Source organism: Mytilus galloprovincialis, chromosome 4 (genome assembly GCF_965363235.1).
Source record: "Mytilus galloprovincialis chromosome 4, xbMytGall1.hap1.1, whole genome shotgun sequence".
NCBI classification, from domain to species: domain Eukaryota; kingdom Metazoa; phylum Mollusca; class Bivalvia; order Mytilida; family Mytilidae; genus Mytilus; species Mytilus galloprovincialis.
The window spans coordinates 60,691,597-60,708,338 of record NC_134841.1 but is presented as its reverse complement, the minus strand read 5'-3'; the positions used below and the strand labels follow the sequence as shown (position 1 = coordinate 60,708,338).

At 29.9% G+C, this 16,742-nt stretch overlaps 2 protein-coding genes across 2 annotated transcripts in view; one reads left to right on the top strand and one right to left on the bottom strand.

The window, feature by feature from the left end:
- The window catches only part of LOC143072600 (phosphatidylinositide phosphatase SAC2-like), a 238,401-nt gene that overhangs the window by 22,592 nt on the left and 199,067 nt on the right, over nucleotides 1-16,742 (bottom strand). The window lies entirely within an intron of this gene.
- Nucleotides 261-16,267, top strand: LOC143072602 (carbonic anhydrase 1-like). The gene is made up of 8 exons (XM_076247633.1): nucleotides 261-391; nucleotides 7,721-7,753; nucleotides 10,360-10,533; nucleotides 12,080-12,225; nucleotides 12,535-12,630; nucleotides 13,708-13,774; nucleotides 14,500-14,663; nucleotides 15,219-16,267. The coding sequence occupies exons 1-8, from the start codon at nucleotides 337-339 to the stop codon at nucleotides 15,792-15,794; spliced, it is 1,311 nt and encodes a 436-aa protein (XP_076103748.1). The 5' UTR covers nucleotides 261-336; the 3' UTR covers nucleotides 15,795-16,267.

The window sequence follows — 16,742 nt, the reverse complement described above, 5'->3', positions numbered from 1 at the left end:
AATTTATAATTGTGTTTTTTTTTAATTCAAAAGAAACCAATTTACACATTATTCTTGTCCAGTAGAGGAGAAAAACTAATTACATTTATGTTAAAAGCATGACAATGAATTAAATGAGTGGAACTCATTAAAAACTGTTTGTACAATTCCTGTCAATTAAGATGTAAGAATGCCACATTAATTAGGCTCTATTGATAACAAATTAACTCAATTCTTTTATAATGCATACATATCCCTGCTTAGGGCCCCTGTAGTTAAATTAGATGTACCTTTTGTCCAGGTAGATTATAAATTGGAATCTTATTATAACCAGGTTTTTTACCTGTTAAATTAGTCATGGAACATCATATATTTTCACTCTCTGTGATTTTTACATTTCTACTTCAAAATGGTAAGTTTTTAAGTATATTTTATTTAACCTGTCCGAGAACAACTTTAATTTGAAATACATATTAGCTATTTTGAGTAATATCCTTTTTTTTATTATATTTTAAATTTTTTTAAACTAAATTGAATATTCTATTTACAAAGAAGAGTAAGGCCAATCTTTTAATCTTTTAAATGAAATAAAACTAAAAAACCTACTATCAACAAGATTTTTTGAATATTGCACTTTTTTATCAACACAACTAAAAAACTAGCACCAAAACTTTGTATATAGTCTGAATTGTCCCATATATCTTACAATTTAACTTTTGCGACAGAAGGCGGTAAGGAGTACAAAAATGGAAATAAAAAACTAATACCTTGTGTTGAATTGCTGAAAAAAAGTTTGAAGTTGATGGAATGGGAGGTAACCCACTGAAATTCTCTTTTACATTGTAACAGAGTTCCATGATTGTTTTTAATAAGAAAAAGCAAAGATTTTAATAGGTAGTCCCACTATTTAAACAACAGGAGAAGCAATGAAACTGAAATTATTTTACTATTTTAGGAAAAAAAACTTCTGATTCATAATTGAAAAAAAAAATGACTTTCATGTTGTAATCCTAAATGACTAATTTTTTTTAAAACAACAGGATACAAATTTCTTGTTATTGAGTTGATTGAAATAAAATTTAAATCACTTATAACACTTGTGCTATCCATAAATCACCTATATTTGAACTTAATGACCAAGAGAGATAGGACGATATGCACATCAGATAACCTTTGTCATCACATTTCCAAGGTCAAGATGTTATATCATATCATGATAACTTTTGATATGCAAAATCTTGTTATGAGTCTATTTATTAATAAAATTTTGAAATCCACTCAAGGATTAGGTGGGTTTATAATCTGCATGTATGAAGAAAAATCAGAAAAGATCAAAAAATTAAAATATTAATCAAGATGTAACTGTTGTAAAATAACCGAAATCCGAGTCTTCTTTTTCTCATGAATTAATGTTAATTGGCCTTGAGTCCTTGAATAAATGTTGCATACAAATTTGAATTCAGCTATATTTTGTTATCTTCTTGGGGCTGAAAGGAGTCACCGGAAAAAGCTTTTATCAGTCCTCAGGCATAGCCATAGGCCAAGCAGCACAGGCTTGTAAAATATCATACAGGTCTGTAAAATCTCCCTACATTGCCAACATTTTCTTAAAAAAAATCCCCAAAATTGGGGTCTGCGAGCCCTGTGTATTAAAAAAAGGTACTGCAAAGACAGTTATAAAACATGCAATGCTATGTATGTTGATAGTTAAACTGATATCATGTGTTGATGTATATCCCATACTTTATTCATATCTTTAGAAATATGGTACTTGGTAATTTGATCCTGACCCTACTAAATTCTTATAAAAATTACCAACATCTTCAGACAGAGTTAGTTGTATAGGCAGATTAAGGGGGAAGGCAGTTGCCATATGATCCCATCCTTATGAAGCTCCATGTATGATAAATACATAGACTTTTAACAAATGTCTTTCCAAATGTTAGGTTACCAAGGACCCCCTCCTTTTTCAAAATTCCAGATCAGCATTTGAGTTGTTTTTTCCGTCAAGAGTTATTCTGTTCTGCACATTATATTGCCCATAGATAAAAAGCTAAAATAATACAAAAGAAGCTCAAGTCAGGTTGGTCAAAGATGTTTGGAATAAAATCCCCTATTATGACAAATAATACAATTTTTCTCAATTCATAACCTTAAAATTAACAAATTTCTTTTGAAAATAAAAGCAGCTCCAAAAAAAGTATGTATGTTGAAAAAAGCACTGCCATTTTCGGATAATAAAATTTGGGAAGTCCCTTTTATTTTCTAATTTTTCATACTTGACAGGCAATTAGCATTAGTAATGATGTCCCAATTTTACTAATGTAATATACAGTGAATAATAATAAAAAACGATAAATACAATGTTATGTGCACTTTATTGACAAGACACATATAAATCATACATAGGTGTTAGACAAGCCTTTAAATACTGATGTCATTGACAGGTCATAATATAGCTACAAATACAGTAGTTTTAAAAGGGAGGTGTAAACTATTTTTAAAATCAAGCATGTTCTTTATTTGCATTAAAACTCCTTAATAAATAATAAATGTGAAGTTTGCAAATTAAGATCAATTATAGTGGGTATAAAAAAAGGGGGGGGGGGGGTTACTCCTATAAACAGATGACCCAAAGACCTTAAGCAAAACATGGAATTAAAATGTCACCACTATTTGATGGAACTTTTAGACAGGATAAGAATTTATAAAAATTCTTTAGTGAAACAACCGAACATTATGAAAGTATTACTGTAAGTTGAAATCATCTCACTTGCAGAACTTTCATTCTTTAACATTGAAGGATCAAAAGGGAAGGTTTTTATTTGGAATGTTACTGATATTCAACACCCTAATGTTTTAAATAAGTGATTAAATAATAAGAAGTTTGGATCAACGACCAAATATTTCAAATCGATTTGAGAATGTGAAGCACTGGTATTTGTAAAAAGTCTAAACATAATCAAAGTCTAATTATAAACTGGGTTTTTATCTTTTACTTAAGAAAAGAATCTAAAATCTCTGCCTCAGGCTTCAGTTGATTCTAATTGATTTCAAAGAAAAAAAACATAATGGAAAAAAGACAAAAGAACGTGTTAAAAATGTTTAACAGTTTTACACACTACAAAGAAGTAATTTTCTAAGCATTTTGGTATCACAATGATCAATGTCATTCTTTTGTTCCGCCATTTTGATAATCTTTTGTGGTATTCAGCTTGAATATGTTAATTTAGCACAAATTATATAATATTACTACGACTGTAATAACATGAGCTAAATGTCATTTTATTCATTTTTTATAATTTGCATGCTATTGTGACTTAAATAATGGTGTACTAGTAATTCCATAGCCAAAATGTCTACTGCTCTTTAATTACATTGTATTCAAAGCACTTGTAAGATTACATAAGATTAGGTCATATTATTTTTTTATTTTTATTTGAAAAAATTAAGGAAGAATAACCTGAAACATTAGAAAGATTATATATGTATAGCTTAATTGATCATTAGTACTGATTTAGGATTGTGTCCCAAAAGTATAATCTCAATTGGATTCTTCAAGTTTAAGCAAATTGAAACTGAAAAAAGGTTTTGAAATTGCATCGACTTGTCAAAAGGGCTTTCCCATGTAAATATCTCTTAAAAAAAAATGGAATCAGAAAAGAAAAGTTGTACTTATATGTATAAAAAAAAACTTGTGACCTTTCTATAATACCATCTTGCAAAAAAAGTTGGCCAATTCTTACTGTCATAGACTGTTTCCTATTTGGGTCTTTTTATTAACTTTATATCATATTTCATTTTCACCCATGTTTCCTATTTGGGTCTTTTTATTAACTTTATATTATATTTAATTTTCACCCATGTTTCCTATTTGGGTCTTTTTATTAACTTTATATCATATTTAATTTTCACCCATGTTTCCTATTTGGGTCTTTTTATTAACTTTATATCATATTTCATTTTCACCCATGTTTCCTATTTGGGTCTTTTTATTAACTTTATATCATATTTCATTTTCACCCATGTTTCCTATTTGGGTCTTTTTATTAACTTTATATCATATTTCATTTTCACCCATGTTTCCTATTTGGGTCTTTTTATTAACTTTATATCATATTTCATTTTCACCCATGTTTCCTATTTGGGTCTTTTTATTAACTTTATATCATATTTCATTTTCACCCATGTTTCCTATTTGGGTCTTTTTAATATTAACTTTATATTATATTTAATTTTCACCCATGTTTCCTATTTGGGTCTTTTTATTAACTTTATATCATATTTAATTTTCACCCATGTTTCCTATTTGGGTCTTTTTATTAACTTTATATCGTATTTCATTTTCACCCATGTTTCCTATTTGGGTCTTTTTATTAACTTTATATCATATTTCATTTTCACCCATTATGGTATTTTTTGTCTAAACATCTTTTATTATCTATACAATTTTATCAGCTTTTCCATAAAGGGGCTTGGGTAAATCATGAAAAAGTTTTCGTGGATTCTAAATATAGATTTATACTACAAGTACCCAGTACAATAAGTCAACTGTGAATTCCTAAAAGGTCTGGTACATGTATAAACATTTGATCACATTTGAATCATACATTTAACATTTTGTATGTGATCAATAAAAATTATGTCATAAGCAAATGTAGTTTGACATTTAAAAATACAAAGTAAATCTTTTACTACAATGCTGTAATCTTTGTAGGCCTATTTACCCACAATGCAAACTTCCTTCAGTCTCCAATGAAGCAAGTATCAAAATCTATTATCCATTGCATTTTACATATCGCTTTTATTTAAGTTAATTAAATTCTGCATATTTCAATAAAGCATGTTGGTTGATTATACAGTCACATGATTCTAACACTTTAAATTATAGTATATAGCATATACATACAAATATTTATAACATGTACATAATAGTATTTCACATCTAAGTTGACTCATGGCAGAGAACTTTCTCATTTTAAATTTATATCTATAGATCAACAGTGGGTGGATCTGAAATATAGAGTATTAAAATAAAAAACTTTGAAAAATACAAGTATAGAAACATTGAAAAATATCTAAATAAAAAAAAATATGTAACAAAATATGTACAATATATAAGTATACTAAACAACTGCTTCTATAACATATCAGGGGCGTAGCTAGGTATTCTTTCAACTGTAGGCACAAATCGGCAAGGGGTCTGGGGCCGCTGAAGGCCTCCAGCAGGTCCAGGGCAGAGCCCTGGTAGGGGGTTCAGGGGGGCCAAGCCCCCTTCGGAAAACGGATTTCAGCGTTTTGGCTGCAAAATTTTATGCACAAAAATATGATGAAAAAATTGAAGAATTAAGAATAATTTACCATAACATCTGAATGGTGAATTAAATAAAGCAGTACAATTGGAAAATCAAATATTAAAAAAAATATTTACAATATGTACTGCCCAGCATAGATCAGTGTATCCCTTTAATTAAGCAGTACACCCTGTTTGGTATTTTCAAATCTATTCCAATATGATCGATATATACGTTTAACTTAATTGATAGTACATATTGACGATCCTTCATTAAAAAGATAGGCACGTGCACTTTAACACTGATATTACTATTAAATAACACTATCATTTTGGCTAGAAAGACATCAACCATCAATCTTTTGATTCTTAAACCTTCACCCTAGCCACACAAACACATACACACATAGTCGATGCCAATGCAAAAGTTCTAACGTAACAAAATTCAAGAAATTCGTATTTTTTTATATCCCGCTCTACTGTAAAATTGCTACCTGCTTAGGAATTTGAATAATTGTGGTCATTAGACGTAGATCTGAGAGTACTCAAAACTACTGGAAGCTATTTGATAGATTGATTTTTAAACATCCAGTGTAAAATATTTATGCAAGTTTAGAACCAAAAAAAAAAAAAAAAATTGATTATTTACAATAAACACAACAGGGAGCTTAGTCCTGTAATCATGGTAACAGGTGTTGTACAGGACGAAGGTCTTGAAATTTGAAAATGCCATGCATTGGAAAGTGAGGGATTATTGGATAGGAGCAGAAACTTTGCCTTTCAGTAGACCAACTACGAACTCCTCTGACCAGACGTGACTACGTATTTATACATCCTGCACAGCCAAACGGACGACCAATATTGGCAAGTCGGATGAAGACAAAGTGGAAAGCTAGTTGAAAACTAGTAACAACTTATTAAAAATTCATGTGTCGAAGTTGAGGTTCATGTTTTTGTTTTTGTTTTTGTTGATAGAATTGAAATGATCTGAACCAAAGTTCTAGTTTATAGTTTCTACATAAGGTACACACATAAAAAACATTCAATTCTATCCAATATTCCATTCACTAAGGACAAGAGACTAGTGTACACATGACATTCGATAATTAGAGTTGTGACAACTTCACTGGAATTCATGTACATATAACGTTGTTTATTATTTTTTTTAACAAAAAAAAAAATATTTGTGAAAAAATTATGTGTAGGCACGTGCCTAAAGTGCCTAACGGCAGCTACGCCCCTGCATATACATGTACATGTATATATATATATATATATATTCATCTAAACATCAGCCCAACAATGTTAGATCTGTAAATTTGCTTTCACATATAAACAAATCTAAATTGAAAACAACGTTCAAACCTATGATTGTGTTGGATAAAGCAGCAACTTTATATATATATATATATATATATATATATTGCTTTTCAATTGTACCATACACTACAATTTATGCTTAACCCATCTTCAAACCTATCTGATCATTTCATTTTGTTAAGTGGCACAAGTTTATAAAAGTGACATACAAGTCAATATATAAGCTGATATCAATTCAGCAATGTAGGTAAAGTAGTACTTATAGTATACCCGTACTTCAATATTCTAGCAACAAAGATAGGTTAAAAAGGTAAAATAAACATAGATTTAATTTAAAATGAAATTTTCAAGTATTGAATGTGAAAAAAAGTGAATATCAATGCATTAACGTAAATTACAAAATATATCAGAAAGTAGGGAATCAGAAAATGAATGCAAATCATCTTCATTAAGGATGTACTTAGGTGAGGTTTTGGAATTTGTGTCAAATGTTCGGACTCCTTGGTGTTTTTCCATACAATACAATGTAAAATATTTTGCCCCATAACACCCATTTATTTTTTCATATAAGACTTAATAGCTCATGAAAGGTCATTTCCCAAAATTTTAAAAGATTCTTGATTTTCTTTCTTTTGTTTTGAGACCCAATTAATATCAATGCAATCATAAGGTAAAAGTCCGAGGCAGCCTTTTCCCGCCTTATTGTAAATTTCAAATATCTCGAAAAGGAGGTCCATGACCTATCTATATCTTTAGCTTATCTTTATCCTTAATTGATGCTCTACCAGCTTAAAGTATCAATTTTAATTTTTTAATTTCTTAATTTTTACCTAACCTCACCTAAGTACATCATTAAAGTCAGTTCTTTAAAAATTAAGCATTTGTGTACTGGTATATGTAGAAATTTGGGAATGCATTGGTGGCCTTCAGTTGTTGTCTGCTCTATGGTCTGGTTGTTATCTCTTTGACACATTTCCCATTTCCATTCTCAACTTTATTGATTTATGCATGTGACATTTCTGATTTTGATGTCAATATTTTGGCTTTATTGTTAAAAAGTTATCCACTTCACAATATAATAAGAAGAAAGGTACAACCAATAAAACTTTGTTTCATTTCTAATTTCAGATGCAGCTAAATGGACATATGATGGAGACTTGGGTAAGTTTGATAAACAACCAAAATGATTCTTCCATTGTGTGTCATCAACACAAAAATTAATAAAACTGGGTCTGCAAAGAGGTGGTGCATTTTTAAGGTTGCTGGGTATAAATACAAAACTATATACAGAAGACAAGTCACACATTTGTATATAAATAGATGAAACCAATTTTCACATAAACTTTGTCATGTTAAAATCCTGGTGACAAGAGTAATCTGTTACTGGCCAGTATGTTACATATATTTATTTCATCAAACAAGGGTAAAAAAAACCTGAGAGACAAATTTACTTTTACATCACAAGGAAATGATTTAAAAGTTAAATGTCAAAACTTAACTTTGATCTAAGCAAAAAGTGGTAATTCATTTTTTCTGTAAATCTTCAAAATGATACATCAAAATATAACTGCATTTTGTAATACATTATAAAATACTTATTTATATGTAAAAACTATAAAATAATCTTTTTGGATTGTGTTCAAATACTTTTGTAACAAATTCACAACACCATTATGATATAGCATATTGGACATTAAGGCATGCACAGGGTTTTCATTAACTGATTACCAGACATATATGGTGTTCTAAATATAAGTAAGATTTCACCAAAAGTATAATATGATTAATTTTTATGTGCCGTCATAATGGTGTCTCATTTGACCTATACCTGTACCACATATCCTTTTACTCATATCATTTTCTTTTTACGTACATGTATAGATATACTAGTCAGAAAGTTATGATTATGAATTATCATTTTAATATATTATTTAAATGTGTCTGTCATTCTATGTATTCAAATCATAATGAGAGTCAGTTAAAATATATTAAAAGTGTCACAGGATGTTTAATTACCAGAAATACCAGGTCTATGATCAAAATAACCAAACCTGATATCACCTACCAAATGATTACAAAGCATAAATATATTTTTTTACAGCCTAGTCCTTTTGGTAATTGATTGATTGTTGTCTCATTGGGAATCTTATACCACATCTCTTTAATATCTTACTTTAGATTTCGATTACAAAAATTCACCCTACAGTAGAGCCCATTTTTGTATATTTATGATTTCAGAAAATTGGCTAAATATTTGAATACTGGGTACCCAACGTTTCATCCTTCATGTTCAGGGGCGGATCCAGACATTTTCAAAAGGGGGAGTTCCTAACCCAGGATAAAAGAAGGGGAGGGGGGTCCAACCACATGTCCCCATATAAATGCATTAATCATCGAAAAAAGGGGGGTTCCAACCCCCAGAACTCCCCCCCCTTGGATCTGCCACTGATGTTGACATTACTACAAAGATCTTATAAAATCTAAAGCTCTTTCCTTTATACTATATTGGACCATGATGTCATAGAGACTCTTTTAGCATTTATCAAAACTTTCCTTAAACCCAACCAAATTATAAACTTTATCAAACTGAAAAATCTAAAGTCCACTTTTATAAACAAAGGCATGGAATCTGAAAATGTGATTCCGTAAATATTATAAAACTAAATTCATTTAAATCTATAATAATGTAAATGCCCTGAGTCTTTTTTAAATTTTCTATATATTTAAACTTTATTTAGTCACAAAAATAGTCATGTTAAAGGTGACCTCTGTCACCTTCAAAACCTGGTAATATATTCAGCTGAAAGACATCATAATGATTATTTTTTAAAACACAATAATAAATGTTTCTATTTGTGTGTGTTCCTCCCTAAATTATTTACTTTAAATATTTCACAATGCAGCAATATAACAATAAAGCATATTTGACATGTACAATTGAAATGAAGCACATAAGTCAATAATACAAACTATATATGAAAAAGATCTTAAAATTGAAAATAACTGCAAGACTTATCAATAAAACATCAAATGAAAATTACACCATAATAAGATTCAAAGTCATACAAAAGTTATTGTACAGTGTATATTACAATACAACTTCATATTACTTCTCATTATCATAAATACAAAGATGTGCAAAAATTGCTGACATTAGAGCAACTTAAATCCACCTATTCATGAATCACTTCACTCCCTGCATGTAAGTCATATTGTGGGTGCTATAAAACTGAAAGGTTAAAGTCTCTAACCCTACCAAACACTAACTTTGATATTCAGTGGTAGTCAAAAGTCTTTTCAAATTTGTCTTTTATTATGGTTTCTCTCCTAATACTGTATGATTAAATTAAGTTTAGTTCTTGGATATCATGTGTACATGGGTCTGAGCTCATGTTCTTCCTTTTATTTTCATCTTATATTTTTTTGTGTGTTTTAGTAGGCCATTTTCAATTTTACATACTGTAGTTTATATATGCAATAAGAAAAATTATACCAAACTCCTAGGTAAATTCAAAAGGGAAAAAATCGTAAACTAATTATACAAGTATGTGTATTATGTACATAGATATAGGAAGATGTGATACGAGTGCCAATGAGACAACTCTCCATCCAAGTCACAATTTATAAAAGTCAACCATTATAGGTCAAGATATGGTCTTCAACATGGAGCGTAAGTCGATCATGAACATTATATACTAGAAACTGTCTTTTTAAGAATTCCTATTTTAAAATCAAACAAAATGTCATTTATCTAATATTTCTTGCAGGTCCAAGACACTGGCATAAGCTATTCCCAGATGGATGTTCTGGCAAACAACAGTCGCCTATAGATATTACAACTCAAAGTTCAGAACATGATCCTAAACTGGGGGATTTTGCTATCTGGCATGACCCTCCAAAACCAGGATCTCTATTTAAAGTAAAAAACAATGGGCATTCAAGTAAGTTGTTCAATAGATGTTTTTAAAGTCTTAAAAACTTTTTATTATTTATAATTTATTGACAGATACTGTGGATTCATTATTATTCATTGGATACCAATTTTCGTGGATTTTGTGGGTACACTGGTTAACATGAAATTTAAAGTTCTATGAATGAGGAATTCTCTTTTAAGGCTTGTGTGCAGACCTCGGCAAAACTACAAAATTAAATATCCATGAACAATAAAATTGAGAATGGAAATGGGGAATGAATCAAAGAGACAACAACCCAACAATAGAAAAAACAACAGCAGAAGGTCACCAACAGGTCTTCAATGTAGCTAGAAATTCCCGCACCCGGAGTCATCCTTCAGCTGAATTTTATTAAAAAATAACTTTGAAGAAAATAAGTCACCAATATTGCTTCTGTGAAATTGGTGAACCCATGTATAGGTTTGGCAGTAAATCGAAATATTTGAAATAAGTGTTGTACAGTGTACGTGAGACCTAAAATTTAAAGTTCTTTTACTGGGTTCTCTGTATTTTACCATACAGAAATAAGCAAAAAAAGAAATAAATAATTGTAAAATTATAGTAGTAACACTTGAATTAGTTGCTCTTTAAAATTCTTTCAAAACAAGTACTAGTATGTAATAATTTGTAGATTAAATATGCATAACCATACATTATAATTCATTAATTTGCATATTTTAATTCTTTTAATTTGAAAATGGAAAGTGTGTGTTAACAATGACACAAAATAAAAGGAGATTATTTATGTGCAAAAGATTTGAACTGCTTTCATAATAAATTAATTTCAACCTACTCATGCATACCTGATGTCAAAACAAAAACAAAAAAACTGCATGAATTATAAGCTTTCATTCAATAATAAATTAGTAGGCTCAATTCTTAACCTTAATATGTGTCACACAATGTAATTTTTCAAAATGTCTTTATATTATTACTACAATTCACTGCATCACAGATTCATTTAAACCTTGAGGTGCTAAAATATAAATCCCTATTTTTATGGAAATAAAATGCACTCAGTTTTGTCAAAACATAACTTTTAACAGCATTTCAAAAGTTTGAGATTTATTTCAAGAGAGTGTATTCTTAACTTAAGTATCCCAAATAATAATGGCAGTAATGGATCAATGTAATAAATGCAGTGTTTGAAAACCGTCATCAGGAACACTCTGTACAAAAAGGTTTGGAAAGTATTTATCAACTACTGACTATTTTATAAGTTTCAGTGAATAGATTTGTATTATGTGCAAGTTGTCATCCAATAGAAGATAAGTTTGCAAACAGCTATATAAATAAATATTTTTCACATAGAAAATCCATATATTTTTGTTTGTTCTATTATTTCCCCCCTCATTATTTCAGTAACTATTGAGACTTTAGGACCATTCCATGTGACAAATGGTGGCCTACCATCAGTATATTATATTATTTCCTCCCTCATATTTCAGTAACTATTGAGACTTTAGGACCATTCCATGTGACAAATGGTGGCTTACCCTCAGTATATTATATTATTTCCCCCCTCATATTTCAGTAACTATTGAGACTTTAGGACCATTCCATGTGACAAATGGTGGCCTACCATCAGTATATTCAACAGCCCAGTTTCACTTTCACTGGGGCCATGCTAATCATCAAGGCTCAGAGCATCTTATAGACAACAGAGCAAGTCCTCTTGAGGTAATTATATTACAAATCTACCAAAAAATCTAAGATAGTGTTCTATAATCATACCAATTTATATGACATAACATTTATCCAATAAAAATGATTGAAAAAGTTATATTGGTACCTCTATTTTCCTAAAAATATGTTTAAACATTTACAGAATGATGATATATGTTTACATTACACAAAGGAGCATCTTTTACCTATATATTTTTTTTCAAACAAAGAAAATGAGTATTTAGAAAATATTATTATAAGCATACAAAGATATAGCTTTGGAACTCGTTAGTTGTATTTCTTATTTTTACATTTCTATTTCAGTTACATGTTGTTAACTATGACAGCGAAAACTATCAGAGTTTACCAATGGCCATGGTACAACCTCAAGGATTGGCAGTATTAGGGGTTATGTATGAGGTATGCATCTGATTGACAAATATCAACCTGTTCCTTTGTATATTTATATTTAATTAACTATAAAAGTACTGACATTTCTAGAAAGGAACAAAAGTATTGCTTCGCCAAGTGCAGCTGGATACAGCTGCAGAGGTCCAGTCCTAAACAGTTGGGGCAAAAATGGACACAATATTCACACTTGATACAGGTTTGAATTTGAATTGTAATTAAATTTTTGACACATAATAGGTTTCTAACACAGAATAATTGTAGTCAAAGAACTTGAATTGGTTATGCGATTTGAATATATATTCAATTTTGCTTGTGTGTAATTTAAAACACTATGCTGTTGCAAATTGACCCCAAATATACCATTTTTTTTACGGTCGTATAAAAAAGTAATTTTATTTTCATTGAGTAAACAAAACTACATTTTTATCATGTTATCTGAATAGGATTTGAAACTTTACCAATGAAATAAATCTGCCAGATTTATTGGGTGAAAATAAAAAAACATGTCTGTAACTACCATAGACTAACGGGCATAGATTAATCATGTTTGTTTCCTTTTTTGAAATATTTTAAAAGTGTAAATCAATTAGATAAGAACAAATAATTTATATCTAAATTGTCCTCTAAAATTTGATCAGGTGAACTTGAAGAAATATTATACCTGTAAATAGTTCATTTGGTGCAATACTGTAGTATTGACATGTATCTTTAATTAATGTTATTCTTATGAAAGTAAAATGTTTTCATTTGCAATAGCTAAGTTTGTAATAGAAAAACAGAGCTTCCTCAAAGTAATCTAAAAATGATACATAAACAAAGGGGTAAGGGATCTGGGGGGGGGGGGGGGGAGGGTTCAAAATAATAAGTCCAAGAAAGACAGGCTAGAGCCAAAATATTAAATATTTTGCAATTCAATGAACATGTATATCAATGTGGCCATGATACATCAGCACAGCTGTTATAAGTATTTATAATTAATTTGATATTTGTTGCACTGTCCACATTTTAAATATAATATATAAATAAAGACCATTCTTCAAAAACTGAAAAACAAACCTATTTTCAGTGTAAATGTTTTTGTTTTAGATTGGTGAAGAAGATAACCCAGCCTTAGAACCAATCATACAGGCAATGAAACATGTTGAGGATCCTGGTAAGATTTAATGAGGGTCTATAATTTTTTTACCCTTTTAGTCCATTAATCTCTTTTCTGTAAAACCCATCCAAAAACTTATTTTGTTTTTACTGTCAGCCTCTACTTGCAATATATGTGTGAGTGACACTGACCGCAGGCAAGAATTTATCTGTATTTTGTATTCAATGCAAGGTCCTTAGTATATGCATGTACAAAATGTTATTGTTTTCAAAATTTTAATTCTTTGTACTGAAAGTGCATATAATATCTACAATGTCTACAAGGGGAAGTAACTATAGCCATTTACCATCAGAATGGAACAAACTATAGAGGAAAGCAACAAATCTAGTCTTGGGGTCATAAAAATTTAGTGTAGGATTCTTGCACTCATACTCAACCATGCAATCAAAGTACTTGATTTGGTATTTCAACAAAGCATAAATTTTGTACTCAGTACAGTCAAGTTTTCAAGCACTTAGCAAACTTAAGAGGTATTCAATGGCCTTAAAATGATTAGACTTCATAATAACAGGACTAATTTAAAAGTCTGAAATTATGTACAATGATACTGACAACAGATAAAAATAAATAAGAAGAATAAAATAATTCTGTAGAAAGACAAATATTTTGGAGCAAAAAAAATAGTTTACTCAGTGTTGATACAATATTCATAATTCATGAACTTCCAAACATAATTTAATATTAATTTTAAACAATTATTAATGACATAATCTATTTTGCAGAGGATGATCATCACCATGAACTTCCAGCCCAGAGAATCAGAAACTTCCTTCCTGAAGACACATCTAAGTACTACCGATACAACGGCTCTCTGACAACACCAGGATGTTTCGAGAGTGTTATCTGGACAGTTTTCCATGACCCAATGTACATTTCAGTCAGACAGGTTAGTTGAATAAAAAGCAATAGCAAAAAGGCAAAACATTGTCATATATGTCCAAAAGTTATACCTCTCTGTGTTAATCTATCGTTATAGTCTCACAAAGAAAAACAAAATACTCAATAACTCAAAAATGAAATTTTGAATCATCACCAAAAAGTATACAGATCTTTAGATATATAGAACTTAGAAGTGTGTAATGTTTTAAGCAATAATCATGAATCATTTTTGAGATATGGCGCGACATGTGAAAAAAAACACCCCCCTGTTTTAGTTACAAAGTCCCATAACTCAAAAATTTTAATCTAACTTTCACCAAAAAGTATACAGATAGTTTGACCATCATAAGAAACATCTTTATTAAGTTTTATGAAATTTGGGTAAGTCGTTCTCAAGTTACAGTGCAACATGTTTATGCTGGACAGACAGACGAACAGACAACATAATATGTCCCTTGAAAAGTTTGACGGGAGTATAAAAATCAAACTTTTGTCAAACAAGTGTGCTTTTTGTCTACCACATTTCCTCCAATTAAAGTCAACCATTGGTTTTTTTTTGCAGATGATGGCATTCAGGAAAATTCTGCAAAATAAAAGACATAAAGGTAAAAAACATCATAAACGTGAAACCAAAGATGAAAAACTGGTAGAGGAAGTATTGGAAGAATCTGGTATGGCAGGGGACAAGCTTCAACAGATGGAGCTAGAGATGACACTTGAGGAGGACAAGGCTAAAGACAATGTACCAACAGAAACTCCTACACTAGGAGAACCACCAAAGAAGTTTTACCTCCACCATGGGGAAAATCCAAACACAGATAAGATGCAGAATGTTAGTCAAAGTGGCAACGAACAGTCTTATACAGAATCTGAAAAACATCTTGAACAGATTGTCGTAAAGTTAGAGCATGAAAATGAACAACTAATTGAAGAGATTGAGAGACTTAAACTAGTAGACAATTTTAGGCCAGTTCAACCATTGAATGGAAGAATAATATATAGAAGTTTTGATAGTTTTGTTAGAAAACCAGCCTCACAAGAGATTAAAGATAGCACAGAACCATGTAATTCATCTATTAAAATTCTATCATCATGGACTGTATTATTGGTAACAATTTTCCTATCATTTTTTAGATAAAATTCATTAATATTTTAAACAAAATCAAAGATACTATAAAAGGAGCTAGACAATAGCAAAGGAAAATCCATTATCATATGATATCTTTAGAAAAATGATTTTAGGATATTGAATATGTTTTAATAAACAAGTTTTAACTCATTCTCTATGTATATTAACACATTTATGAAAATCTAGTGTCAAATAACTGGACTTTTTTTATCATTATGAAATTTTATGTATATTTTTTTACATGTACTTGGAAAGCATTTCAGATTAGAGTTCCTTAAAACAATTAAGGGGTATATCTAATGGCTATTAAATCTTTTTAATCGAGGCAATATGTATATAAATGTAGAAAAATCTTTTTTTTTTAAACTGTTGTTTTTGTAAATGTAAATATTGTTTATGTGATATGCAGTGTGTGTCAAACTTTTTACCTTATACAGATTTTATTTTATCTAGATTTACTTGATTAAAAAGTTTTCATCCAATACTTTGAGTTTGAACCTTCTCTTACTTCCCAAACTTTTTTCTACTTTTTGTGGTGACTTCTCATACTTTTTGGCTTCTCTTTAAAGTGGCTTTCTATTTTTTTTTTTGCTACTTTTTGTGGTTGCTACCCATACTTTAAGTTACTTTCGGGTGATTTCCAAGACTTTAAGCGATTTCCAATACTTTGGCCACTTTTTGTAGTAATGGAAAATCAATTTAAACATTTTAATTGAACACGTTTGCTTCATCAATTACAATCATGTAGCAGAAAGTTCACTATCTGAATAAGGATCCAAGAACAAGATGCATGTTATGCCAATAGTTCCAAAATGAGAATGAACAAGATGTCCCTAAAATAGTTCTTTTGGCTTGATAACAGATCTGTTGATCAAAAACAGTAAGAAACCCCTGTGGAGAAGTTCCTTGGACTTTTGCTTTTGCAACTTTTGAGAGTAATGTCCTTAAACCCCTTTT

Excerpts from the sequence above, each read along its gene's own strand:
- LOC143072602 (XM_076247633.1), top strand. The coding sequence starts at position 337 with ATGGAACATCATATATTTTCACTCTCTGTGATTTTTACATTTCTACTT. Across the intron at positions 10,534-12,079 it reads AAAAAACAATGGGCATTCAA|TAACTATTGAGACTTTAGGA; the intron begins GTAAGTTGTTCA and ends CTCATATTTCAG. Across the intron at positions 14,664-15,218 it reads TGTACATTTCAGTCAGACAG|ATGATGGCATTCAGGAAAAT; the intron begins GTTAGTTGAATA and ends TTTTTTTTGCAG.